General features: G+C 35.8%; 4 protein-coding genes and 1 non-coding gene across 6 annotated transcripts; 4 read left to right on the forward strand and 1 right to left on the reverse strand.

Annotated features, from left to right (window-relative positions):
• The first annotated feature begins 473 nt into the window (after positions 1 to 473).
• LOC108331616 (probable LRR receptor-like serine/threonine-protein kinase At2g16250) lies at positions 474 to 5865 on the forward strand. Of its 2 annotated transcripts, none has more exons than XM_017566423.2 (5): positions 474 to 1111; positions 1252 to 3231; positions 3773 to 3901; positions 4364 to 4386; positions 4929 to 5865. In XM_017566423.2, the coding sequence occupies exons 2-5, from the start codon at positions 1298 to 1300 to the stop codon at positions 5558 to 5560; spliced, it is 2718 nt and encodes a 905-aa protein (XP_017421912.1). In that variant the 5' UTR covers positions 474 to 1111; positions 1252 to 1297; the 3' UTR covers positions 5561 to 5865. The 2 variants fall into 2 exon arrangements, with proteins under 2 accessions (XP_017421912.1, XP_017421913.1); XM_017566424.2 differs by having other exon boundaries at positions 474 to 1098.
• A 2279-nt stretch (positions 5866 to 8144) lies between these two features.
• LOC108331617 (probable receptor-like serine/threonine-protein kinase At4g34500) lies at positions 8145 to 11619 on the forward strand. The gene is made up of 7 exons (XM_017566426.2): positions 8145 to 8856; positions 9878 to 9982; positions 10081 to 10203; positions 10431 to 10601; positions 10688 to 10817; positions 10905 to 11114; positions 11289 to 11619. Exons 1-7 carry the CDS (start codon positions 8375 to 8377, stop codon positions 11400 to 11402), a joined length of 1335 nt encoding a protein of 444 aa, XP_017421915.1. The 5' UTR covers positions 8145 to 8374; the 3' UTR covers positions 11403 to 11619.
• A 2700-nt stretch (positions 11620 to 14319) lies between these two features.
• On the forward strand, positions 14320 to 17911 carry LOC108332014 (glucan endo-1,3-beta-glucosidase 7). The gene is made up of 5 exons (XM_017567098.2): positions 14320 to 14477; positions 14579 to 15237; positions 16481 to 16807; positions 16896 to 17181; positions 17643 to 17911. The coding sequence occupies exons 1-5, from the start codon at positions 14405 to 14407 to the stop codon at positions 17678 to 17680; spliced, it is 1383 nt and encodes a 460-aa protein (XP_017422587.1). The 5' UTR covers positions 14320 to 14404; the 3' UTR covers positions 17681 to 17911.
• A 542-nt stretch (positions 17912 to 18453) lies between these two features.
• Positions 18454 to 18525, forward strand: TRNAE-UUC (transfer RNA glutamic acid (anticodon UUC)). The gene has a single exon. It is a non-coding gene; the product is annotated as a tRNA-Glu (tRNA).
• Positions 18526 to 19208: 683 nt separating this feature from the next.
• LOC108331697 (coatomer subunit gamma-2) lies at positions 19209 to 25804 on the reverse strand. The gene is made up of 18 exons (XM_017566573.2): positions 25591 to 25804; positions 24975 to 25072; positions 24822 to 24872; positions 24618 to 24731; positions 24306 to 24506; positions 24104 to 24205; positions 23188 to 23295; positions 22877 to 23110; positions 22393 to 22643; positions 22106 to 22277; positions 21870 to 22025; positions 21723 to 21773; positions 21196 to 21336; positions 20931 to 21128; positions 20572 to 20703; positions 20320 to 20493; positions 19983 to 20222; positions 19209 to 19705 (listed from the first exon to the last, which is right to left on the reverse strand). The coding sequence occupies exons 1-18, from the start codon at positions 25634 to 25636 to the stop codon at positions 19511 to 19513; spliced, it is 2664 nt and encodes an 887-aa protein (XP_017422062.1). The 5' UTR covers positions 25637 to 25804; the 3' UTR covers positions 19209 to 19510.
• Positions 25805 to 27938: the final 2134 nt, after the last annotated feature.

The raw sequence follows: 27938 nt of genomic DNA on the forward strand, positions 1-27938 counted from the left end.
TAAATTCACATATAAATATTTTTATCAGTCACATTTTAAATTCACAAATTCTTAAATTTATGTCCAAAATATGATTCAAGAAGATATTCATTTAAACCCGAATATTGTAAATTTAATGTCCGTAAATATGAATATTATCGAGCTATTAATTAGGCAAATATTAGGATCCATAAAAATCTTACGACACAACACAATATTACTAAGCCCACCATTTTGTAGGTTCCCTTGGATGAGTAAGACGTCAATTAGTCAAATGCTCTTAAAGAGGCACATAATTAATTTTCCAAAAGACTCTTGTAATAGCTCAACAAAATAACCACTGAAACACATTTTCGAGATCGATAACATTAAATTATACCTGGTAAATTAGTCATGGAGTGTTATATATATATATATATATATATATATATATATATATATATATATATATATATATATATATATAAATTGAAATTGGCTTAAATTTATTTACCAAAAGGTGTAGAGAGAGGGGAGGTTAGAAGAAACTGGTGTCCTGAAACAGAGGGTACAATAACATAAACGTATAACACAGAGACAAAGGTGCAAAAGAGAAGAAAAGGGAGAGAAGAGAAGAGAAGAGAAGCTTGCATATTAAGGGAAGAGATTAGAATAAATAGTTGGAGTTAGAGTGGTCTTTGCTGGACTTGGCGGGATTTCCGGTGCCGGATTCAGTGTCGGCTTGCATTCCTCACTCACTGCAATTTTCTCTCTCTCTTTCTGTCTCAACCTCAGAGAGAAAGAAGAAAACAGTCACAACCACAGCCGCAGAGCGCTACCTACTACTTCTTTGTCCCTGTTGTTAAACCATTCTCTCTCCAATTTGTTATTTTTATCTCAGGCCCCCATCGTCACAGTATAATATCTTTTTCTCTTTTTTTTTTCTTTTCCAAATTTAAATATTTTTCTTTTCGTCTTCCGTCAACTGAAGGAGGATTCAGAGAGACAGGCAGAGAAAGAGAGAGAGAGAGAGTAGGTAGAACAATATAACCTCAGTCAGACACAGAAGAAAGGAAGAAGCATAGAAAGCGATACAGATTTGGCAGCCTTGGAAACTGCGGGGAGGCGAAATAGAACAAGGTTTGTGATTCCGGTAAGACTCGTTGGGTATTTGTTTTTGTTTTTGTCCTCTTTTTATTTATTTATTATTTTTATTTGGGGGTATGTGATATATTAGAAAGTTGAAGACTTTTGGGAGAAAGAGAAATGTAAATGTGTTGGGTGTGTGTGCAGACATTTGATGGAAATGGATGGATCTTTGGGTCAGCGTTGGTAAGAGATGGGGATAGTGTGGTTCCGGTTGTTGTTGTTGCTGGTGGTGAGTCAGGTGACATTGGAGCAGATTGAGCCACTGAGTTCCTCTGAGGAGCGAGAATCGTTACTTGAACTGAGGGCTTCTCTGGGGTTGCGAAGCAAGGAATGGCCAAGAAAACCAGACCCTTGTTTACTCTGGGTTGGCATCACATGCCAGAATGGTCGAGTCGTTGGGATCAGTATCTCTGGGTTTAAAAGAACAAGACTTGGGAGGGGGAACCCGCAATTTGCAGTGGATGCTTTGGCCAATTTCACTCTCTTGCAGTCCTTCAATGCCTCTAATTTCCTCCTTCCTGGACCTATTCCCGATTGGTTTGGTCTCTCCCTTCCTTCTCTCAGAGTGCTTGATCTTCGTTCTTGTTCCATTGTGAATGCTATTCCCTCCACTCTCGGCAATTTGACCAACCTCTCTAGTCTCTATCTTTCTGACAACAACCTCATTGGGAATGTTCCGGAGTCTCTGGGTCAACTCTCTGCCCTTGCGGTTCTTGATCTTTCCAGGAATTCTCTCGCTGGCTCCATACCAACATCTTTTGGCTTTCTTGGGAATCTTTCTTCCCTTGACATGTCTGCCAATTTTTTGTCGGGGCCGATTCCCCCTGAAATAGGGTCTCTTTCCAGGTTACAGTACTTGAATCTTTCCAACAACGGACTTGCCACTTTGCCTAGTCAATTGGGGGGTCTAACTAGCTTAGTTGTCCTTGATCTTAGTCAGAATTCTTTTGCCAGTGGAGGACTGCCTCAGGATTTGGTTGGGTTTAGGAACTTGCGGCAGATGATACTCACAAACAGCATGCTCACGGGGGCCCTGCCTGGGAGATTGTTTACTGATTCATTGCAGTTGCAGTTCCTAGTGCTGAAGCAGAACAATTTTAGTGGTGCTTTGCCTGTTGAGTTGTGGTCTCTGCCAAGATTGAGCTTCCTTGACGTGTCTGCCAATAATTTCAGTGCTGTGCTTCCTAATTCGAGTTTGGCTGCTAATGCTACTGTTGCGGTGCTCAATATTTCGCACAATAAGTTTTATGGAAACCTCTCTCCTGCTTTAAGAAGGTTTGGGTTTATTGATCTTTCAAACAACTATTTTGAGGGCAAGGTTCTGGATTTCATGCATAATGTATCTCTAGATAGCAACTGTCTCCAGAACGCCACAGATCAGAGATCAACGGCGGAATGTGCATCGTTTTATGCAGAGAGGGGGCTCAGTTTTGATAATTTTGGACAGCCGAATACAACAACACCTCCTGCCTCAAAAAGATCTGGGAAGAGCAATAAGACTAATATTATACTGGCTGCAGTCTTGGGTGGATTGGGTTTAATTGCACTTTTGGTGTTGCTAGTGGTTCTGCTGCTTCTGTGTATTCGTAAGAGGGGTAACTCAAATCAGAGAGGAAACGGTGTGGGTCCTGCGCCTGTTGGCAGCAGTCCTCCAAACCCTGGTGTACCTATTGAGTTTCCAAATGTAGGGGACTCATTTACATATCATCAGCTGCTCCAGGCAACAGGAGATTTCAATAATGCAAATCTTATCAAACATGGACACACTGGGGACTTCTTCAATGGTGTTTTGGAAAGTGGGATTCCTGTCGTCATCAAAAGGATCGACATGCGTTCAGCTAAAAAAGAGGCTTACCTGTTGGAGTTGGAGTTCTTCAATAAGGTTTCTCATCAGAGATTCGTTCCATTGTTAGGTCATTGTTTAGAAAATGAGAATGAGAAGTTTCTGGTTTATAAAAGCATGCCAAATGGGGACTTGTCTAATTGCTTGTACTACAAAAACACTACATCCGAAGATGGTACTTTGCAATCACTGGACTGGATAACCAGGTTGAAAATTGCTACTGGAGCCGCAGAGGCCCTGTCGTATCTACATCATGAATGTGTGCCTCCCATTGTTCACAGGTATTTCCAGCATTCCTTCTTGAATTTTATTTCTATTTCCCTATTGATTGATTGCTTTAACAATCCATTGGATTCTGGAGCCTGATGAAGTGCCTAATTTCATTAACTCTCAACTGCTCATCCCCACTTCATCCTTGGATGCATCTTTTTTAAGAGTTCTACCTTTTGAACTGATCCTCTTTATAATTTATATGGATCCATACTCTTTGAAATAAATTTCCCTTGAGTTTTGGTCATTGAATTTGAGGTTGCTGTCATAAGTTTTGGCATTTGATTTTATATCTTTTAGGTGATTGAATATAAGTTTCCCTTGAGTCTGGACTTTTTCATTATTAAATGTTACTATGCATTTTCCATCTAATGGAGCTGTAAAACAGAGGTTGGGAGAAAGTCTCACTTGGGGGTGCATTCCCTGTATTTGATTGGGCATTTCAACACTGCATGCATAGGATGAGTTTTGTCACAAGTTTTCCTCTCAAAGTTCAATCTAAAGTTTAAATGTTATGGTAGAAGTGACATGTCTATCTTCTATATATTGTAGGGATATTCAAGCAAGCAGTATACTTCTTGACGACAAATACGAAGTTCGGTTGGGGAGTCTAAGTGAAGCCTGTGCTCAAGAAGGTGACATTCATCAAAGTAAGATCACCCGGTTTCTGCGGTTGCCTCAGTAAGTACTCAACCAACAACGTATTCAATGAATCTCATGAAAAATGTCTGACAGGTCAATCAATTATGCATAGACAGTATCATTCTTCTTTTTGACTTGATCCTTTTGGCTGTTTGTTGAAAAATGCTTACACGTTGAAACTTTTGCTTTTGGATTGTTTATCTATTTCAGACCTGTTATCATGTCATTTTTAATGTGGGTGTTTTTAAATAAGAAATGTCACTTAAAGTTGTCATTTTTGGTTTTCATTAATGACTGCTCCAAACTGAAAGTTGTCATTTTTGGTCTCTGCAACTAAGAAGTCCTTTACCCTGTTCGTTCTCTCGCAAATTCTTCCACTATGTCATTAATTCATGATTTGGTTGCGTTATGATTTTTGAACAAGTTTTGTATTCCTTATTACAAATTACAAATCTACATTATTTGTTATATTTTTTTCTAAGTTTCTTTTTAAATGTGCAGGTCCTCAGACCAAGGCCCATCTGGTAAGTAGAAACTCAATTTTAATTTTTGGTTTAGTTTCGTGATCTGTTCTGTCCTTGATTGTATGTTTCTTCACTCATACCTATTAAGAACTGAACTTTAAGCCAAATTCAATCCTACAAAACTATCACAGTAGACATCTAAGTTGAAAAAGAAAATGTTTTGGCATTACCATTTATCCGTGATAGTTTTGTGCCAGCAAAATTCATTTTCAGTAAGGCAGTTGGAAATCCTTCTGATTATCTAGAATTATGAGATTCTATTCACTCTGAAGTAGTTAAGTGGTCAATATATATGTGGGGTTATTATACGTACCAAACCAATTCCTGTTGTGCTGAGAAGTTCTTCTGTTTATTCACACGAAAAGCCAGTAGAACTTCGAGTGGTTTGTGGTTGTCTTTCACAAACTGTGATGGATAATTTGATCATGTGGTTTATTGTATGTGCTTATTGTGAAGTGTATATTCCTCTTTTTTGGCTCTAGCTTTGCATGAATACAGCTAAATGCATAGTTTTGACATGGATTTGATTTACCGTGAAACAGGTTATTCAACAACAATTTGTGCCTATGACGTTTATTGCTTGGGAAAAGTTTTACTCGAACTGGTGACCGGTAGGTTGGGAATGAGTGCAGCCAGTGAAGCCGAAGTAAAGGAATGGTTTGATCAGATTCTGCCTTGCATTAATATGTATGAGAAGGAGCTCGTGACGAAAATTATCGATCCATCGATGGTCGTCGACGAAGATTTCCTAGAGGAAGTGTGGGCTATAGCCATTGTTGCCAGGTCTTGCTTAAACCCCAAACCTTCAAGGAGACCCCCAATGAGATATATTCTGAAGGCTTTGGAAAACCCTTTGAAGGTGGTGAGGGAAGAAAATTCCAGTTCTGCGCGGCTCAGAGCAACCTCTTCCAGAGGTTCTTGGAACGCTGCTACTTTGTTTGGGAGTTGGCGTCAGAGTTCTTCTGATGTAACGGCAACTCCAGCAGCCTCAGGTGTAAAACTAGAAAGAGCTGGTAGTTTGAAACTGTCAGGAACCACCGGGTCGCGGTCGCAGTCGCAGGGTAGTTTCCACAATGGCGGCGGTGAGATTTCGTTGTCGCGGAGACGACACTCGAAGGAGATATTCCCAGAGCCATCAGGGGTTGATGATGTAGAGAGGTTGGAGCTGGAATAACAGAGAGTTTGGTCGTAAATTTAATTCTTTTGGTAATGAGAGAAAGCAGATGATGAAAGCTCTGAAAGGGGTGATTTTTCTTTTGTTTTCAGTGGTTTTCGATACAACAAAAGTGATGGAGTGGAGAGATAGAGATACAGAGAGGAAGAAGAAGGCCAAGCGCTGTGGTATAGATATGGATTCTTCTTTGACTTGCCTTGTTTCCGACTGAAACAAGCACCATTTTTTCACCTGTAATTGATTTTTTTACCCTTTCTCTCATGGAATGTAAATTTTAATGTCTTAGGATATCTTCATTCAGATCATATTTGTTTTTATTCTGGAAAAGAAAAAGGAGACACCATCAAATTTCAAAGAATGAAAAAGAAAACAGCTTATACTTGACTTTGTTTTTGGCTTTCGAAAGTAGAATATGTTTATTTTTGAAAATCAATGTTTGGATGTTTTCGTATTCTTAAGGTTATGGTTGTTTCGATCAAGAAAGAGAAGTTTTCAGATTTCTATTTCACCCTCCCATACTTAGTAATCTCACCCCTATTTCAGTATCTCTTTTTCTGTTACTTTTCAAAAGAAAAGTCCAAAAAAATCTAATCACTATCTACACCACCCAAATACTATTTTCACCTTTCAGCGTAAAAGCAAATATTATTATCTAATAAATTTTAAAACTAATGCATCTACATCTTATACATATCTAAATATATAATTAAAATTTTAACATACATTTAAATTTAGTTATCACTTTGACATTTATCTTATATCTAATTATTATATCAAGACACGAAAACATGGATTATAATTTCATGATCTTGAATTTCATTTGTAAATTTGATCTTCTAATCACGATTAAGAATAGTCTTTTTAAGTTATAGTTATACTAATGAGATTCTCCAGGAATCAAGGTTTTATACCTTAGTTCTATTAAACATGTTTTAAGTAAACGTGACAGAATTTTACGGTTGAAATCACACAATTGTGATTCATATAGATCTAGTCGAAATAGCTAGAATTACGGCATTATTCACACACTTAAGAAAAAAACAAACAATTAAAATATAATAAATTTAATAGTAAGAGTTATGTTATAGACCAAAAGTGGAAATAAGGGGATAAATAAAACAAGGAAGTGAATAACTTTCTTTTCTGTTGCTATTTTATAATTGGGTAAATTTTGCATTGTAAATTTTGATCAAAATGTACTTAATATATTTTTGAACAAATTAATTTCAGTTTATTTTCTTAACCATAAGAGATACATTGATGATACCAACTATGTTTTTAATAATAATTTACTGTTAATTAATTGTTGATACGATAGTTAACAACCATATATGATTTGAATTATTTTGAAAATAGGGTTGAAGTAGAGGGAGTGCAATTCATACCGACACATTTAATATCTATGAACCGATAGCTCACGACAACCAATTTTTTCACGTACTTCTACTTTCCTTAATTATTTGGACACGCGCTCAATAACTTCTCCATCATCGTATACATAATATTTATAAGAAATACGTCTATTAATATAAAAAGATTAAAAAGCTCGTTTTTAAAAAAGTGATTATGGTATGAATAAGTTATTTAGCAATGTATGGGAGATATTTGAGTTGCATGTGTAGGGCATTGGAAGTTAGTTACTGTAGGTGGAGCTAGTTGAGTTGGTGAAAGTAAATGGGAAGTATGAAAAGAGAATGAAAATGGCATATTGAAAGAAATGGTTTGGTGGTGAGTTACGTTGGATAATTACGTTTACGAGTCAATTTGTCATCTACATATATAAGATCAACCCTAGTCCTTTTCATCAAATCACAATGGATAATTCTGTTTCAACTTCCACCATTCGCTCCACTTCAAAGCAAACCAAACCCTATTTTCTTCTCAAAATATTACAAGTTAGTTACTATATATATATATATATATTCCAGATATTATCTATTTTAAAGACTACAATTTTCTCATAATTTTATTTTTAGAAAACATATTAGATTATTGAAAATAAATATTTAAATTATCTTGCCTACGATATTTGATCACTAATATTGTAAAAGTAATATCTTAAATTAATTATTTTTTATTATTAGTGTTTAGATTAAATGTATTTTTAATTTCTAATATAAAATTTATTTATTTATTTTAAATTTTGATATAATTTAATTTTTAAATTTTATAAATGAATAAATACATTTTTTTTTCAAATCTAATCATGTGAATTGTTAAACAGTATTTCAAGCTAAGATTAAAATTATTAACACAGTTTAACATGTTAGTGATAAAATATCGTTCTAAAGTCTATTTAAGACAGAAAATTATATCAATTTATTTTTTAAATTTAATAAGCAAAATATATTAAAATTTTAAAACAATAAATTTTGACTTTCGTTCAAGATTTAAAAAATAAAAACATATTTCATTATTATTATTTATACCAATTCATCATGTACTTGAGTTGTAATTACATTGCAGTCCCCACGGTGATGACGTGAATGGGGAAGCTGAGGGAGCGTGCGAGAGTGGTGTTTATGTAAATAATGTTCCAATCGGACCCAAAAAGCAATAACTATAATCCCGGTTCTGTCTTGCTTTGCTTTAGCTTTTGTATCCGTTGATGAAAGTTGAAACTTCACACTTTTCCCAATATTCTCGCTTCTTTTCTTTTTCTTCTTTTCTTCTTTCGTTCATATCATTTTTTTCAATTCTGAAGCAACCACTTCACTGCATCACAGTTTCCACAGCAGCAACAACCAAACGCTGACAACACTACATTCTCTCGTTTTCACTCCATTCCATTCTCGCTCCAAATAAATACCAGCAATGGCGGCATCCGCCACCGCCTCCGGCGGTGCGTTGACGGATCTAACTCACCGAACCCCCTTTCTCGGTCTCAAACTCTACGCCCTGATCCTCATTCTAGTTATAATGGTGGTGGCAGCAGTGCTCCTGATCCTCCTCTGCTTCCGCCGGAGCTCGAAGAAGCGGAAAATGCGAGTGAAGCACAGCTCCGGCGCGATCCCGCTGGTATCGAAGGAGATCCTGGAGGTGAATACTCTGGAGCTGAAAATCGAAGAGGTGGACGAGGAGGATCCGAAGAAGGAGGAGATGAAGCTTGAAGATAGTCCGTCGGTGGAGTCACCGAACATAGGGTGGGGACGCTGGTATACCCTCAGTGAGCTTGAGGCTGCGACGCAAGGGTTCGCCGAAGGGAATGTGATCGGAGAAGGAGGGTATGGGATTGTGTATAGAGGAAATTTGCTCGACGGTTCTGTCGTCGCGGTCAAAAATCTTCTCAACAACAAGTATGCATTTCTCTCTACGTTTTTCTGTTTCTCTTTTTCATTTTTTTCTCACGTTGCTGTGTAGTTTTCTTATATTGGTTTGTATATAATGCAAATAAAAAGCAGCTAAGAGAAACTGTTTTCTGTTCTGGGATCCTACACGTGAATTGTGGAACAGGAATTTCACATGTGTTTCTAAACATAACTATAGACAGAAATTCCTTAAATAAATCTTAATATATCAAGAAATTAGAATCTGAATATCGATTAGATTAGAACTGGCGTAAACAATGAGTAGCTTTTTAGTCTCCGACAAGGATCGTCTCGATTTATAATTATGAGTTGTTACTTGTTTTGGGGAGTATTAAGGACTAACGTGAGTGGATGGTCAATGTGCTCTTCTTCTTTGCTTTTTTCTTTGGGGGCCTCTGGGTGATGTTATTTTAGTATTTTACCTTTCTCTTTGTCTACTTTTGCTTTTTTGTTTATTTATTTATTATTATATTGTTCGTGATTTCTGTATCTCAACCTTTTCTTTTCTAGGCATGTTAATTTAGCTTAATCTGGATAATACTTTAGTTTAAAGTTTAAACAAACGTGTCAGTTGCTGTGAATTAGGTGGGCCAGCGAGAGACTGATGGTAGTATTAATTAATAGCTTCATATTACTCTCTACAAAAATGAACTCGGATCTTCTCTCTCTCATTTTTTTTTTCAAGTAAAGTGCGATAATCACGTTAGAAAGTGAAAAATACAATTGTTGTCAGATATAATTATTGGATCTTATTTGTGTTCGTTTTCAATGTCACTCTATATTGAAGAGATCTAAATCTAACCAAAACGGAAGCTACACATTTGCATGACATTGGAACTCGCTGCAATAAATTAAGTAGCATTGTAGAACTCTAGACTAGAGGAAAATCTGCGAAGGTTGTTTTACCACAGCAACTTTGCTGAAATCACGGAATGTTTTCAATACTCTTTCTTCCTCACCAACCTGCAATGGCTTATTGCAACTCATGTGTTATTGTATTGTAACAAAGGGGGCAGGCAGAGAAAGAGTTTAAGGTGGAGGTTGAAGCCATTGGAAAAGTGAGGCACAAGAATTTGGTGGGGTTAGTTGGATATTGTGCAGAAGGTGCTCAAAGGTAAAATATGTTTAAGCATGTGGCTTTAATTATTTCTTTGAAGGTCTTTCAAATGAAGAAACTTGTGAATATGACACTTTTGCTGACTATTCATTCAGGATGCTTGTTTATGAATATGTTGACAATGGAACATTGGAACAGTGGCTGCATGGTGACGTAGGACCTGTTAGCCCCTTGACATGGGATATACGAATGAAGATTGCTGTTGGGACTGCGAAAGGGTGTGTTTATGGAGTCTCCTGTGTCGTTTTATTGAACATATACCTCAAACTTTCACTCATGCCAGCTATCTCTAATTGTAGTATAATTCTTGTCAACTGATATATTACTATTTTTTACAATACGTATTTCTAGTACAACTCTTATCATGATCCCTTAATATTACATTTCTATTACTTTAAATATTTTTTCGTGGAGTATTAATTAACCTTCCTACATTACGAAACAGGCTAGCCTACTTGCACGAAGGATTAGAACCCAAAGTTGTCCATCGAGATGTAAAATCCAGTAACATTCTTTTGGACAAAAAGTGGAATGCTAAAGTATCAGACTTTGGACTGGCCAAGCTCTTAGGGCCTGAGAAAAGCTACGTGACAACGCGTGTAATGGGGACATTTGGGTTAGTTTCATTCTCAAGTAAACATTCTCTTACATGGAGGTGGATACTATTTATCTGTTTCATTCAACGCCACAAATTCTGTGCAGATATGTGTCACCTGAGTATGCAAGCACAGGTATGCTTAATGAAGGCAGCGATGTGTATAGTTTTGGGATTCTACTTATGGAGCTAATTACAGGGAGGAGTCCGATCGATTATTCTAGACCACCTGGAGAGGTGATTCTATGATTTCTCTATATTTTCTTATTGTCTCCCCTGAAACTCCAATGAGTCTTATGTGTGCGTTTTGTTTGGTGCGCTCAGATGAACTTGGTTGATTGGTTTAAAGGAATGGTTGCAAATCGTCTTGGTGATGAACTAGTTGATCCTTTAATAGATATTCAACCCTCTCAAAGATCTTTGAAACGAGCTTTACTTGTTTGTCTGCGCTGTATAGATTTGGATGTCAGTAAGCGACCAAAGATGGGCCAAATTGTTCACATGCTTGAGGCTGACGATTTTCCCTTTCGTTCTGTAAGCCTCCTCCCATGCTTTCATCCTCTGTGATTTATAAGACAAAAACATGTGATGCAGCGTTACACACAGTTTTGACAGTATATGTCACATCCTAATGTGGAATATTTAATTTCACAGTAAATTTGAGTATAGCTTCACCAACTGAAATGACTTGCTTTGCTTTCTGAATAGGAACATCGAACAAATAGAGAGAAAGATCCTGTTTATTCTAAAGCAGCTGGTTCCAGCAAGATTCCATGTCCAACAAGGCATGTAGAGCCAGTAGATAAATCAAGCTGGAGATGATATGACAAATCGTTAAATAAAAATATTTTTTCCAGCGATTTTCAATTTGTTGTGATCAAGTCAGAAGCCATTGTGCATATAGTGTAGTTTCATATCTGTAGGAGAGGTCTTAGCATATTCTGCTGTATGGCATTATCTTGTGAAGAAACGAGCCTTGTAAATAATATTATCCGTCTGCATAATATTTCGGCAATAATATTGCTGATATTTATTCGTATATTTGTTTACGAAATTTTCATTTATCCAAACGAAGATTTTCTTTAATTAAACCTAAATAATGTTTCAGGTCGAATGCAACTCCCTTCTCTAATTATGAAGAAGACAAAAAAAAAGTAAGACTGTAGAGTTAAAAATTTGAAGAAGAAAAGATACATATTCCTGCTCTTTTAAAGCAATTGATCTTTTGTTTTTTGTTTTTTATTAAAGAAAATTGTTTATATTTTAAAAAAATTATATCGCTGATAGACATTTAATTTAATTTAATTTTTTCTATTAAGACGCTTCATGTGGCTGAAGTATTAACGTAGTCTTTTTGCAGTAGCAATATAACTACACTTTTATGCTCAAACATTTAATATATATATCAACACATCCCTATACACGTATTCTTTTTTTTTTTTTACAAGTTTAGTATATATACACATTTTTTCTTGATAGAATAATGTGTCAAATATTTATACATAGAGCATTCCTTTTATCAACTCTTGGACATTTTTCTTCAATAGAATAATTATGTGAAAAATTTATATAATAACTTTTTTTGAGGATAGAATTTGAAAAAATTATTATAAAGTATCACAGTTTCTGAAAATATTTTCACATATTCATAATATTTATTTCAATAATAATCACTGTTCATGATCAGAAAATAAATTAAGAATTTTACTTTAACATATTATTACAAAAAATAAGTTAGAATTTGATTATTTGAAAGTAAATTATGAACTCTTTTTTTTCATTTTTTATTTTAAAAACTTAAAATTACAAAAAAAAAAAATAAAATTAAAAACTAAAAATATAGTAATTAAATAATTAATATTTCGCGTAATAATTCAAATGTATTTTTTAATAATTGAAATAAAATCTTAAATTTAACTAATATAATTTAAATTAGTTTTTTAAGTTAATATTGTAAATATGTATTTATTTAAATACATTAAATCATATTTAATCTACTAATTAATATGTCTTTAATTATTAATAAGTTTATAAGCCTGTTTTTGTAGATATTATTGATCTTTTTCTAATTTAAATATATAATTTTTTTAAGATTTTAATAAATAATATGTTTAACATTTATTCTAATGTTGAAAGAACATGTTTTATGTTGAATTTCACAAAACACAAATACTAATTACTTTATAATTTAATTTAGGAACAAAACACAAATTGTAATAATAGTTTGGGAAAAATTAAATTAAATTATTTAATAATTTATATAGAATTTATAAAAAAATATTTAAAATATTAAATTTCTCGTAATTTTTATTTGTAAAACAAATTAAAAAAAGTAAGTTCTTATTCTATTTGTTGATCATCAAAACTGATGAAATATTATGAATAATCTCGTCTGAGAATTTTTTTTTTATTAGGAACTATACTACTTTTGAAAAAAATTCTATACATGTATGTGAGGGTATGACCGTACTTATGCGGATGAATATCTAGTGAACATTTTTTCTCTAGTGCAGCTTGCATGCTATTGTTCAACTGAGTCAAACTTCTCTAACACCTTGAGTATCAGACTGGATTTTCTAATAATGATAAACAAATGAGAGTTTATAATAAATAGTGCAGAAATTAAACTTTCACGAAATTAAAGCCTAAATTATATCACATAATAAAAGAATTAATATATTTAAAACACGAGTTTTGTAATAAATAGTACTGAAATTAAATCGTCACGATGTAAATGAAATTAAAACCTGAATTATATCACAAAATAAACAACTAATATATTTAAAACGATTAAATATACCTTTCGAAAATATTTTTAATTTTTTAAGATAAGCATAATTATAACCATTAGTTATAAGTAAACAAAAAGTTCATTTTCATGTAAATCATAGTAATCACACTAACAAAAATTCAACAGTCATCTTGAAAGATTTATAATTTTATACATATTTTCTAACTTATACATTCATTGTGGACCCCCATAGTATTACTTGGAGAAAAGAATCAATTTTTTTTAATAAACTCTCAAATATAAGGTCCGTTTTCAACTCTGAAGTAATTATATTTAATATCATGTCAAATATTTTGAGAAAATATAATGATAGAATATTTTTACACGTGTCATTTTTAATAAATTTAAAATAAAATATTTTTTAATAATTTTTACGTTCAGTCTGTTGGATGCATATATAGAAAGGATATAATTCAAACCAATACATGTATTATTTATTGTACGGGTTCAAAAGTAGTATTAATTGTAATGTTTGGTGTTGTTTAAAAGTGTGATTGTACAAATTGGGTAGAGCATAAGGTGAATACGGTAAATTCCTAGAAAGCGCAAAAACAGTGGAAAAGTTTGAGTAAAGGGTAATCACTTTCTTCGCTCAACGATATCCAAAAAGTAACATGAGAGGTTAACAATTTTCTTTTAACATTTTTTTTCAAAGTTATGTGGTACTCTTTTATTGATGAGTATATTTGAAACGAATTAATTGTAAATTTTTTTAAAAAAACATTTTTCATCAAAAAAACAAAATATTGAACAAAATATTGGATTAAGTGAGAAATTTAAAGAAACTTTTGAATGAGCATAGCAATGGCGCTACGTAAATTTCAGAAAGTGGCCATTTGACAAGGACAGCTTCTATAACTTTGTCTTGGGAATATTTCTACCGTTACAATATTACAAAAATAATTATTATAGACTCCTACTATACTTTTAAGTCTTGGTAAACTCTTTTATTTTAATATATTTATTTGTGGGTTTTGCTTTTTCTCCTTTTATATAACAACACAACATCTCTTCCTTCATACACTTCCCAGCAATGGCTAACATGGCACCTTCTCCTTCAATTTTCCTCTTCCTTTCTCTATTTGTCATCACCTTCTCCCTCGCTAGTTAGTTACCTCTTTTTCCAACCGTTACTGTTTTTACTGTTGTCTTTTCAACCGCTTTCAACAAAATTTAAATCTTTAATTTCTTTAACTTCTTCTTGCAGACTCTCAATCTTTCGTAGGAGTAAACTATGGCCAGGTTGCCGACAACCTTCCGCCGCCGGACTCCACGGCCTCGCTCCTCAAATCCACCTCCATTGGAAAAGTCCGCCTCTACGGTGCCGATCCCGCAATCATCAAGGCCCTCGCCAATTCCGGCATCGGAATCGTCGTCGGTGCCGCCAACGGCGACATTCCGAGTCTGGCCTCCGATCCCAATGCGGCCACTCAGTGGGTTAACGCGAACGTGTTGCCCTACTACCCGGCCAGCAACATCACTCTCATCACCGTCGGCAACGAGATTCTAACCTTGGCCGACCAGAGTCTTGCCTCCCAGCTCGTGCCGGCGATGCAAAATCTCCAGAATGCCCTCAACGCGGCCTCTGTGAAGATCAAGGTCTCCACTGTGCACTCCATGGCCGTGTTGACTCAATCGGATCCGCCGTCGTCCGGGCTGTTCAACCCAGCGCTCCAGAACACGCTGAAGCAGTTGCTGACGGTTCTGAAGGATAACAAATCGCCGTTCACTATTAACCCGTACCCGTTCTTCGCTTACCAGAGCGACCCGAGACCCGAAACGCTGGCGTTTTGCCTCTTCCAACCGAACTCGGGGCGGGTAGACTCCGGCAACGGAAAACTTTACACGAATATGTTCGATGCCCAGGTGAGTACAGTAGCTCTCACTGTTTTTTCGCTTTTAAAAATATTTTTTTATTATAAAAAGTTGACGTGGGAGTCAAGTAGACAATCATCCTCTGCTTTCTACATTCCGTCCACGTGTCCACACTGTTTCTCCTTTACACCCACACACTATTTTCAAATCAAATCTTGCTCTTCAATCCACCGAGTAGATAGCTAATCTTGTCTTTCAGCCTTAGAAGGACATCAAGGTTCAAAATTTAATCATATATTATTATCGATATATTTTATAACTATAATAACTAATAATTAATAGTTAATGTCGATCTCATTCTCACCCACATTCTTGGTTCGAATTCAATCCACAGAGTAGATCGCTTACTTAAATTAATTTCTTATCCATGACGTGATCTTTTTGCTCAGTTTGTTTTTTCCTGTTATTGCTGTCGTGAAGATTCATATAATAATACGATGACGGTGATTTCTTTCCATTTTTCAAATGGAAAGTCGTTTGATTCGTCTACATACATGACTAAATTGTTTATGTAACGTTTTATTTATTTTTGCCCGTGATGCTGCAACGAGAGTCATGTTGCTGAAACAACTCCATCATTCACAACATTTCATTTTATAATAAAATTCTTATTTTATGATGCAGTATGCTTCATCTGAGTTTATGTGGCTTGAACTTTCAGGACTAAACTTGAAAGTAGATGTAGTTACTCACACGTAGATGTATGACTTCATATGTAAGAATAAAGAAAAATTTGACAAGGATTCTGGATTGACTCACTCCGGTGTAATAACCCAAGATAAGAGTGAAGTTATTCTTATCGATGTATAGTTGAGTAATATTACTGCATACTCTCACTCTGGTTGGAAACAGGCTGGCACACAGTGTGGTCACAAAACAAGTCCTTCCAAAGCATCAATAATTGTTGCCATGTTGGGCATGGATAAAGAAAATGGGTCACAGTGAGTGAATATGGTAGGTAGGTAAACCCTTGTCTTTTTGAACCTGTGGGAATAAAAAAGGTAGGAAAGATTTCAATGTCGAGGAACACCGTTGTGCTACCAACAACCTACCACTTGTCCTTGGTCCAATTCAATTGCCCCTTTGATTTTAGCATATGCAATAACTCTGATTTACCCAAACGCAAACGCTAGCTTTTGGTGGCTCCAAAACTTGGTTGGTGCAGGAACTATGCTGCTAACCGTTTAATGATCTCATCTGGTTTATTAAATAGTGGCGTGTGAATGTTGTGCAGGTTGACGCTGTACATTCTGCTTTGACTTCGATGGGGTTCCAGGACGTGGAGATCGTGGTTGCTGAGACTGGATGGCCCTCACGTGGTGACAGTAACGAAGTAGGACCTGGTCTTGAAAATGCAAAGGCCTTTAACGGGAACCTGATTAATCATCTTAGATCATTGGTTGGGACACCTTTGATGCCTGGGAAGTCTGTGGACACTTACATTTTTGCACTCTATGATGAGGATCTCAAACCCGGTCCAGGATCTGAACGCGCCTTTGGGTTGTTCAAAACTGATGGTACCATGGCATACGATGCTGGCTTAGCCAAGTCGAGCCAGCAGGTGAGGAAATTGCTACTTTATAAAAAGACTGATAAGTTTCATAAAAGACTTTTCTATAACGTGCAGCCTCTTTATATTGTGTCCACAGGCTCCATCAACTAGTCCAAAAACTCCTGTTACTCCAGCACCCAACACTTCTGGATGGTGTGTACCCAAAGCAGGAGTTTCTGATAATCAGTTGCAAGCCAATATTGACTACGCCTGTAGCCATGGCATAGATTGTGGACCAATTCAACCGGGAGGTGCTTGTTTTGAGCCTAACACAGTAGCATCCCATGCTGCATTTGCGATGAATCTCTACTACCAAACATCTGGCAAAAATCAATGGAACTGTGACTTCTCCCAATCAGCAACACTGACATCCCAAAATCCAAGTAAGTTCTCAATTAACACTCAATTTTCAATTTTTAATCATTCCACTTTGAACGAGGAATAATAATAAAAAATAGTTCCATAGTTACCTATTAAGGCTTAATCCAAAATGAAAACTAGGCATGAGAAGTTAAAGTGGTGAAGAATACTGTTCTCTGATAGGAATAGAATCATAGAATCGGAAGAAAAAAAATAAAGTTGTCTTAGCTGTCACAAAGGTGTGATGTTGAAGTTACCAACGGCCCTTTTTTGCAAAAGGTTACTTTTATTATAGAAGAAAAAAGACTAATGCTTTTGACAGTTTAGGTGGCGTATGTTTGGTGAACTATTGGAAATTGAATTATATAATATACGGCGTTGTTCTGGTTCCTAATCTACGGCATGGTTATGGTATAATAATACGTAATACGAATACCTATACGGTGTGTGTGGGTTGTCTAACTCGATTTCCTCCTCATGGTAGGTTACAATGCTTGCACATACGTTGGTGGGAGCACCTGAAATCAGAGGCTTCAGCTTTGTGTGAAGAAATAAATTATGCGGATGGATGTGTATTTAGATTAAATTAACGAATAAGAGCGTATGCTTTAATTGTATTTTGTTTATAGCCTTTCAGTTTTATATAGCTTTAATTTATAGAGGCATGCCCATTCTGGTTTTTGTCTTTTGTCCACTTCTTAAAGTGGCAATCAACAATTGTTTCCTTCAATTTTACTTCTCCCATTTTTTCAATGTGATTATCTCATCATCTCTCTTTTATTACTTAATTTTCTCTGTTTGTATTAAATAGTACAAGGACACACTTCTAATACTGCCATGTGTAGTGCAATTGACCTCATAAAATTTATTACATCTGAATAATTTTATCAATACCCTGGGAATCTTTTTTGGATAAGTAAGATTTTAGGAAGAAATTCAATCCTAAATAAATTGAGAATTAACTGCAAATACTTAACTACTTGTAACAAATCCATGTTGTGTGAAACCACGGAAATAATGACTTTCAGTAATCTAAAGGATTGAGGCATTTAATGTCACGCTGGGTGTAGAGTTTAACACGTTGATTGTTATTATCAGTAGTAGTAATAAGTTACTGCTTTAATTTGGAATAAAACAATTTTTTTTGCTAAATTTGTTTACTCTTTAATACACTTAAATTATGATTTCATATAGATGCTAAAAATGTGTGTATATTTGCGAGGCGGTTTCTTTCAAAATAACAAACGGTACAGCTTATGTGTTATTTATTATGTTTCTCAAAATCTATTCCATAATCCGTTGTCGTCCAGCGGTTAGGATATCTGGCTTTCACCCAGGAGACCCGGGTTCGATTCCCGGCAACGGAAATAATTTTGTTTTTTCTATTTTATGCATATCAGACCTTTTTCCAGTGAAAATCAATATTCTGTCCAGCGGTTAGGATATCTGGCTTTTATCCAGGAGATCCAGGTTCGATTCCCGGCGGAAGCATTTCTTTTTTATTTTATGCAATCTGACGTTTAGTTTTTTTATTTTATTTTATGAAATCTGACCTTATGTCTTGCTTATAAACACAACTTATTTATTTATTTATTTTTATTACAAAATATCCAAATTCATAATTTTGAAAAGAAATTGCAATTAAGATTTTGATGCTGACATGTGGACTGTAGGTAGAACCTTTTATGCCTATCATGCACGTTCTTCCATAAAAGCAGGGATGGAATTAATACTTTTTGTCCATGGGGTTTCAAATATACATAGTTAAAGATCTGATAATTACACCATACACGTTTTGTGCGAAATATACAATTTAAGTTTGATATAAATAATTGTTAGTTATATTAGAGGAAAAACACAATTAATATTTTCTTAATTTTCCAAATTATAACTATTGTAAATCAAATTAATAGGAACGAACTTTCAATTTATACCTTAACACATTTTATGAATATAAAAATGAAAAAGCACTTCTTAGAAATCATGATAATCAAACATAAACATGTCTACGTCATTGTCATAATACAAGAAAGCGTAAAGGTCGATCAGGTGAAGAAACATGTCTCCTGTACTAAACAAATTATGTTCAACAAAATCCAATTCTTTGATGACACGAACATTATCCTCAAATATTCATCTTAGAATGACTGCTAGGCGGAAAAATGAAGGGTATGAGGCCGGCGGCGATAGAGTTGCAGTATCGTTGCTAGTCTAACAAGAATGCAGTGAGTAAAGGACAAAACAATTACAATTTTGAAATTCTTTACAAACGTCGATCTATATGCCTGCTCAACTCCAATCTCATTAACCAAAAAAGGGTTGAATTGAGTCAATATTTCTTGACTAAATGGACTAGCCGCTTGCGACGATTTCATGAATGGCATCGCTGACAGTTTCATCCTCCGATCTGACAGACAGTTTCATTGCAACATCCTTCGGACCATCAAGTCCAAAAGACAACCGTACAAGCACCTTTACATTCCCTATGAATACACCTGACAATAAGCATGTGTGTGATCTTGAATTGGGAGGAACCTCCTCTGTTCCCTGCACACACTCATCAGAACAATCATTACTTTACAGCATCCATCAAGTACAACAAATAAGCTATAAAAACTGTACAATCACATGCTTTTTCACAATCCCTTTAATAATATTAGACACTGATAGTGGTCAGTAGCGAGGGTTTAAGGCAATTAAGGAGAGTTCATAGGTTTGAAATGTTTGTGTTGAACACTACATGCAATCGTTCTAAACCAAACAAGGACATATACAAGTGGTCTCAAAAGAGTTACCAAAGCAGCAATTCAAATCACGGGCTTACCTCGCAGGGCTGCAAGCCAAGCAGGTTGATAACAGTATTTACAGCTTCAGCCAAGCTCTCTCTAGGTCCAAGACCGTACTCATCCACTCGCTCAAAATCAGGGCCCAAGCTTTCCCAAGCATTCCTAAAATTAGACACCCCCACTTTCAACACATAATCTGCAGCAACAACCTCCAGATCCTCCAGCTGGTATTCATCTTCAACACCGTCATCTTCAGTCTCGCCAGTGGTAGGGTCAACCTGAAGAAGATCCAGTTTATCTAGATAAATAAAATAAATCTAGATATTCATATAATAAAAAAACAAATAAGCTTCCCAAAAGTAAAGAGAACAATACCTCTTTAACAATAAATTTCAGAACGTTCGAAAATTTTCCAACTGCTGATACTCCCTCTGGCTTCTCAAATGCCACAAAAGTCTGTCCAGGTGAATCATAAGGAAGAGACCTGATAGGCTTGGAGAACACCTCTGAGAATTCTTCTGCTTCAGAAGCATCCACATTCACAATAACCTGTAATAGGAAAAAAAAATTACAGACCTGGGAGTTGGGTTATTTTATGGAATTTGAAGCGTCTAGAATTGTAATTACATCTTCCAATAATTGCTCAGCTATTGTGTTGGTGCAATTGTACTGGAACACAACATGCCTATCAAAAATGTGTTTAATGACATTAACAGCATATTCTGTCTCAGCTTCAGTGAGCTCCACAGGTGCTGAGGACTGGTAAAAAAAATACATACTGCGTTAGATATAGAAAGAACAACATCACATACAGAATATGAAAGAATCTAAATTTGTCTTCTATTTAGCACACGTGTCTATCTATATATAGACACATGCTAAATAAATACACGCATTTTAGTATGCCATTAATTTTAATGCAATGATGTATACAGTAGATAAAAAAAATTAAACAAAATCCTCTGTCAAGAATAAAATGGAAGAACCTTGAAAAGCTTCCCAAAGTTTGCACACTCTGGAATGGTCAAAAGCATCTTCTCATATACATCTACAGTTGATACGGGACCACTTGGAGGAGCACCCAAACCAGATGGCTTTTTACCAGGGGCTTTCTTTTCTGCAAGTGGCTGGGACCTGACCTCCTTGGGCACAGAGTTAATGTCAAAAGCTTCTTCTGAAGGCTCCTACATTCATATTAAAAACATGAGATTATGCACTCTGTGGTAAGCAAGAAAGATGCTGAGGACTTACATAATTTTTCAAACTATTCTCCAGATTAACAAGTGGGATATCAAATGACCCAAACAGGAAGTCTTTTACATCCTTATCAGTCTCAACAACTGAACCATCACCTCCAAGTGTGTTCAGGTAAAGTGTTGCCCTATCGCGAACCTGCAAAGAAATCAAAATACCAAATATATATTGAAGTGGTTAACAATTTAAAAAGTAAAAAATATCCAGAACTGAACATCAGTATCCGAACACAATGGACTCTTTTTCTTATTCCCGCATATTTGACAGACCTGGATCTCCCTCCCCAAGCAAATCTAAAACCTCACCCTTATTACTTTCCCTCTTTTTCTTTATTTTGTGCACTGTTCTAACTGACTAACTGTTGACACAACAAACATTCATTTGTTTGAAAGATTTAAACAATTGAAAATTGAAATTTTAAACTTACAGGTATGAGTAACAAGATATACAAAATACTTACACAACTAAAACACTTCAAGCCCCATAATTCATATAAAACGTTAAAACAAGGTTAAGAAATTCACCTCATCATCACTGTCAAAAAGACATCGCCTTAGCAGAACAAATATACGGGGCTAAAAAAAATAGTGAGATTCAAGTTAGCACCAAATATCCCCAAAAATAATATAAAACATTTAGAGAAAACCAAAGCAAACAAAAACAAGTAACACCTTCAACGCATCAACTGCAGCACCAAATTTTGCCAGTGTACTCACGGCACTTGCCCTAACAATGGCATTCTCGAGATGTACTCTATTATAAATGTAACGAATGTATTTGCTTGGGTCTGATGTTTTAGGTCCTTCAATCCCCAGGAAGTGAAGTATCTACAGTGTGCAAGGGGGAAAATGGTTACTGACAAAATGCAAAAAACTGTGAATGATGAAGCACAGGATGGAAGTAGTACCTGTGTAGACAAATAAGTGAACTCACAATCTTCAATGAACTCACAAAGATGAAGCAACCCAGCTTCCTTAGCATCAGGGATATCACTAATGAGAATCACAATTGAATCCACAATTGCCTTCTTGTAATCAAAACCACCTTCCTCCCTAAGAATATTACTCAGGAAGTTCATCCTGAAAACAAATGCAGAATACAAACCATCAGCAGAGAACATTCATCTAAGAAATAACTATCTAAGATGTAACATGGTATACAGAGAAGTTGAAAACCATATACAGGGACACATACAGAGATCGATATTTTAAAGGGAACTTCAGGCACAATGATCTTATTGCTTCAACAACAACAATTTTGAACTCATCAGCAATATCAGACATGAAATTTGTAATCTGCTTCATAAGACGATCCACACTAGATTCATTTCCTGTTTTCAAAAGTGTAGTAATAGCAAGGGTAGCAATGCTTCTGTTCTGATCAGAGATTAAACTTTCCATATCAATGTTGCAGTTGGTGACTGCCATTGGATGTGTCATTGCCACCTGTAAAGTTTCAAAGTCACACTTAATGATTAAACCCTGTCCAGTTTGACCATCACAAATCTCATTAGAATATTTAGCGAACACTGAGAGTATTGATTTTCTATCAACTCCTCCAAGTCATAAAAGGAAAAAGAACACAGGCAGGGAGCTTTCAGACTTGAGTGACATTTCAAATATCCCATTATTCTGCAGCAGCATAAAAATTAGTTCAGTAAAATTTGAGAAATTATTACCTTGTTCAAGGTGCGGACAGCAGCAAATCTCAACACTGGCTTAGAAGAACTTAAAAAGAGTTGAAGAACAGTAATTGCTGGAGTTAATTCTCGACTTGTTACACCATTGAGCTCTGTTATTGCTCTAGCAGCTTCAAAAATCACCATCTCCGACTTGTGACGAAGGCAACTCTCAAGATAATCATAGAAGGGGCGTTCCCCTGACGCTGTGTTATTGCCTGATTCATAAATAACCTACATAGATGATGGAAGAAAGGATTATGAAAATAAATGCCACCCCAGCAACAATGTACATATGGAAGGAAACACACCTGACTAGTGTAACGGATCAAAAGGCACTGCGCTAAAGGTGAGCGAACACTCCCCCTTGTCAAACTAGTAACCAGCTTGCTTACTGCCAATCGATCATTCTGTCGTATCTGCAATGGTTCAAATCACCATGTACCAGTAACTCTCTTTAGAATTTATACTTGTGTTTTGTTTGATAAGAAGAGTCAGCAATGATACAGTAAAAAACTTAGAGGACGGTGTTAAAGGAATAGGATTTCCTATCATGATCCAGCCTAAACTAATTCTACAAGATAATTACCTTAGATGTGTAACGAATCAGAAGGTGCAAAAATTTACAGCACTATACAATCAATGCAGGGGACATTCAACTTGTTTACCAACATGAAGTTCAAAGCATCTAAAACTTGGTTTAGTTGAACTAAGATACAATACAGATATCTGAACAGAAACTCGAACTTGAAATTTTTTTATGTACTATAAGAAGCAACACTTCTAATTGATGCTGAAGTTGAAGTTAGAAATATAATTATGAATATGCTAAAAATTCCAGCTGCAGAAGAGAATGTGATAATATAACATGAACCAGGAACCAAACAAACAAACATTAATATCTTCAGGTGAAATTCAAGAAGTTTTGCTTTCTCTATGTATAGTTAAATTCATCACCCACATAAGCTCATTTAAGTTAAGCTCACAAAGAAATGTACTTAATTGGTAGATGTTGTAAGAGGAAAGAATGAAGATAAGTTCATTCATGACATTTAGCTGTGATAAGCCATGAAGAGTAGTGATGATTCAAGAAAGTGCACTGGCAGTAGAAAGATACAGGCCACCATACAAACCTTGACACACTAAATGACCCTAGAATGATGACAGTTTTAAGGTGCTTCAACACCTACAAAACCAGTGCATAACCAAACTTGTCTGGAAGCATACCTGATGTAACAAAGCCAGAGCATGAAATTGTACAAGGGCTGCCCTTGATTGAACAGCTTCCTGAACCTCATTGCTCCATCTTTTTACAATTTCAGGATTTGTCTGTAAAAGGGGCACAAAATAAGTGAGTAGCATACAATTCGAGCATTCAAAAAGTTTCAAATATATATATGTGTGTCACACACACACACACGATTATTACCTGGAGCAGATGAAAGCCACTAATTAAAGCAGCACTTGCAACAACTGGATTTTTATCTACAATAGCTTGTTTTAAATACCGCTCAATTTGGGAAAGGAGTGTTCCATCAGTGATTCGACAAAGCACTCGAATAGCATTGGCCTTATACATGTCAATTTTGCTATTCATATCTTTCATTAGAGAGCTTGTCACGATGATAACCTATTTTAAAATTAAGGACATAGAACAATCAAAATCTAAGCTGGTAGCACAGATCATAGACGACACAAATAAATCTAAAATAAAAGAAAAAGTTGCATGAGAACATGTAACCTCGTCTGCAGATGGAGATATCTCCTTTATCATCAAATAGACCATTCTCCTTAATCCCATATCTTTAGACTGGAAAAGCTTAGTAACAGCAAAGAAAACTTCTGTTGCTTCAACCTAGCAAAAATAAAATTTCTCAGGAAAGGATTAACAGCGGTCTCTAACATAATTCTATAGATAAGCATGGTGATGAATATCATTCTAGACCTTTGTAAATGTCTCTCCCTGATTCAGCAGGTATAGGAGTTTTGTAATAACCTGTAAATAAGATAACAAAACAAGCAGACTGAGAATTCAACCACTGAATCATTTACAGAAACGAGATCACAATATAAGCATCCTTTAGTTCACGACACAAACCTGTGAACATCTCCTAGCATCTAGTTGAGGGTCATTAAAAACTCTGGCCTCCTGAAGAACAGACCCCTTTTCAATTCCCATAAAGGGGGAATACTCGGCTGCTCAACAACCAAAATCACATCACAATTAGTAACATTAACAATTTATTCTCAATTAAATCAATAATTATGAGTAGGATTCGTGACGATGCAAAACCCTGACTTGGTACCCAAAAAGGGAAGGAAAAAAATGTAACAAAGAGCTAAATATCTGCCACTATCACCTAATCCACGGAAACTTATTCCACTATCTGCATTGTAAATTATCTGTCAAGATCAATTCGAGCTTTTACAAACGATAAGGAATCGAACCAGATCAAACTAGAGACCATTAGGAAATTCAAAGAGGAACAACATAAGATTCAATATAAGGATGTAGAGAATTGAGATATCTAAGTACGAGGAACTTGAAAATTGAAATATCTAACTAGGCGAACCCTACTCTAGTATTCGGAAATGGAAATGAAACACGGATCTGGAAGCAAAAGGAATTGATCCAACAGTAGCAATGAGAGAACGGAAAACGCTAAGGGCAAATGAGAGAGAAAACGGATCGAATTAGGAAAAGAGAAGAGAACCTTCGTCGTCGCGGTCATCGTCCTTCTTCACTAGCGGCTGAGCCATCACCAATCACCGGTGAATCTGTGAGATCTCTGTTCTGCGAATGCACCACTCGAGTTTGTGAATGAATGAACGAAGGAATCAGTGGTGAATGCTGAGGAGATGAAGGAAAATGTTGTGTTAAAAAGCACGAGTTCTTTTGTACTCTGCGATGCAGATCGAGTTCAGGTTCCAATTAAAATTTAATCACATTTTATTATATATTTTACTTTTTAATATAATCATTCACAATGTTGTGTAAATATTTGTTAGGACCGCGATATTTCAACAACGTTTTTTCAACACATTTTTTACAACGTCACGTGTCGTGCTTTCATTGGTTTGTTTTAAAAATAATATTTTATAAAAACCTTCAAAATGGAAGTTCGTAACCCTTCTTTTAACTGAAAATCTGAAAATACCCCTTTCTCTGTTTTATTGGAGACAAAGGTCCCTTCTCGTGAAGGTCCAAGGTCACGTTTCGCAGAGAAACTTTTATGCGTGCCTTAGAGGACCAAGAATTTCTAATTGAAGAACTTAAAAGGAGGGTTGCAAGTTTGGAGGCACAATTGGCTGAAGAGAAGACAAGAAGGCAAAACAAAGATGACGTTGGACAAAGTGTGCCTTGTACAGAACCATCCGTGAACACTGGTTTTGTATCCCCTACTGACATTGACGGAAATGAACAATCTTTGAAGACGTATGTTAGGGTTCGTTACAAGGAAAGAGCACTTAGGACCCCATACACCGTAACCGTAGTGCTTAGAATAAAAAATGAGTGATATGTGTATTTAGTTGATTAATGGAAAGTAAATGATAATTGTAATCATTGTAAATAGATTAAGAAAACAAAGTGTAATGTATCGGATTTAGTTCAATGATATAAAGTTTGAGTTTTTGTTTGAATTGGTCTCATATTTTATTTTTTCAATACCATTGTTATTATGAGTTGTGGGTTTGTGGATTTCAGAATGTGGTCAAGTTTAGTGTCTCCTACGTTGCAGACTTGTTTGTAAGATGTTGGTGTTTAAGTGGTCATTCTAGGTAACATGGGTGACCAATGTCAAAACCAGTTCATTTGAATGACAATTTGAGTGGGGGGTGATGTGATGTGAGGCCAAGGAGTGTGGAGTGACCCCTCATCACTTGGAGGACCAAGCTGTGCAATGGATGACTGAGGGTGTTGAATAAATGCTCTGGTAATCGTTTACAAGTTCCTGGTAAACGATTACCCGAGAGAAAATGAGATTTTGTACAGAAAGTCCAACTGAGGTAGTCAGTCAGGTTAACAGGGGTGACCATTGTCAAAAAAACTGGGTTTGAGGCACTTTTGCACTTGTCTGAGGCTGGTCTTGGTGTTTCAAGGGTGGGACAGGGTGGTTAGTGATGTGATGATGTCCCAAGGAGGGTGGAGTAACCCCTCATCAGTTGGAGGAACAAGCTGTGCAAGGGATGACTGAGAGTGTTGAAAAAAGGCTGTGGTAATCGTTTACAACCTCCTCGTACACGATTACCCAAGAGAAAATTGGATTTTGTACAAAAAGTCCAACAGAGGTAGTCAGTCAGGTAAACAGGGGTGACCATTGGAAAAAAAAGTGAGCTTTAGGCACTTTTGCACTTGTCTTAGGCTGGTTCTCGTGTTTCAAGGGTTGAAGAGGGTGATTGGTGATGTGATGTGAGGCCAACGAGTGTGGAGTGACCCCTCATCAGTTGGAGGACCAAGCTGTGCAAGGGATGACTGAGAGTGTTGAAAAAAGGCTGTGGTAATCGTTTACAACCTCCTCGTAAACGATTACCCGAGAGAAAATTGGATTTTGTACAGAAAGTCCAACAGAGGTAGTCAGTCAGGTTAACAGGGGTGACCATTGTCAAAAAAAGTGAGTTTTAAGCACTTTTGCACTTGTCTTAGGCTGGTCCTGGTGTTTTAGTGGTGGGAAGTGATGTTTTGACACCCCATGATGGAGGGAAAAAACAATGTTTATGAGATGAGCAACTTGGGTGAGATAACATGCTGTCAACTTTGACCTTTACTGGCTATTTTACTGATAACTTTTCCCACCGACCTCCAAATGATGTGATTCTTTTTTTATTAGAAACTAGACTCAAAAATCTTTCCAATGACTACTAATTTGTAATTTTTGGACATCTGAGTTGGTACAGTTTATTGTTTCAAGTTAGCGTTTCATATATTTTTGCCAACTCTGACCTTTGCTTGTTCTTTTGCTCATAACTTTCTCCACCGAACTCCAAATGAGTTGATTCTTGTTTTGTTGGAATCTATACTCAAAGACCTTTCAAATTATGCCTTAGAAATCAAGTTTACACC

The sequence above is a fragment of the Vigna angularis genome, chromosome 4 (assembly GCF_016808095.1).
Source record: "Vigna angularis cultivar LongXiaoDou No.4 chromosome 4, ASM1680809v1, whole genome shotgun sequence".
Classification (NCBI taxonomy): domain Eukaryota; kingdom Viridiplantae; phylum Streptophyta; class Magnoliopsida; order Fabales; family Fabaceae; genus Vigna; species Vigna angularis.

Excerpts from the sequence above, each read along its gene's own strand:
- LOC108331697 (XM_017566573.2), bottom strand. The coding sequence starts at position 25,636 with ATGGCTCAGCCGCTAGTGAAGAAGGACGATGACCGCGACGACGAAG. Across the intron at positions 24,507-24,617 it reads TATCTCCATCTGCAGACGAG|GTTATCATCGTGACAAGCTC; the intron begins GTTACATGTTCT and ends ATTTTAAAATAG. Across the intron at positions 22,278-22,392 it reads CCTTTAAAATATCGATCTCT|GATGAACTTCCTGAGTAATA; the intron begins GTATGTGTCCCT and ends ATTTGTTTTCAG.
- LOC108331617 (XM_017566426.2), top strand. The coding sequence starts at position 8,375 with ATGGCGGCATCCGCCACCGCCTCCGGCGGTGCGTTGACGGATCTAACT. Across the intron at positions 9,983-10,080 it reads TGTGCAGAAGGTGCTCAAAG|GATGCTTGTTTATGAATATG; the intron begins GTAAAATATGTT and ends CTATTCATTCAG. Across the intron at positions 10,204-10,430 it reads GCTGTTGGGACTGCGAAAGG|GCTAGCCTACTTGCACGAAG; the intron begins GTGTGTTTATGG and ends ATTACGAAACAG.
- LOC108331616 (XM_017566423.2), top strand. The coding sequence starts at position 1,298 with ATGGGGATAGTGTGGTTCCGGTTGTTGTTGTTGCTGGTGGTGAGTCAG. Across the intron at positions 3,232-3,772 it reads GTGCCTCCCATTGTTCACAG|GGATATTCAAGCAAGCAGTA; the intron begins GTATTTCCAGCA and ends TATATATTGTAG. Across the intron at positions 4,387-4,928 it reads CTCAGACCAAGGCCCATCTG|GTTATTCAACAACAATTTGT; the intron begins GTAAGTAGAAAC and ends ACCGTGAAACAG.
- LOC108332014 (XM_017567098.2), top strand. The coding sequence starts at position 14,405 with ATGGCTAACATGGCACCTTCTCCTTCAATTTTCCTCTTCCTTTCTCTA. Across the intron at positions 14,478-14,578 it reads CATCACCTTCTCCCTCGCTA|ACTCTCAATCTTTCGTAGGA; the intron begins GTTAGTTACCTC and ends TTCTTCTTGCAG. Across the intron at positions 15,238-16,480 it reads CGAATATGTTCGATGCCCAG|GTTGACGCTGTACATTCTGC; the intron begins GTGAGTACAGTA and ends AATGTTGTGCAG.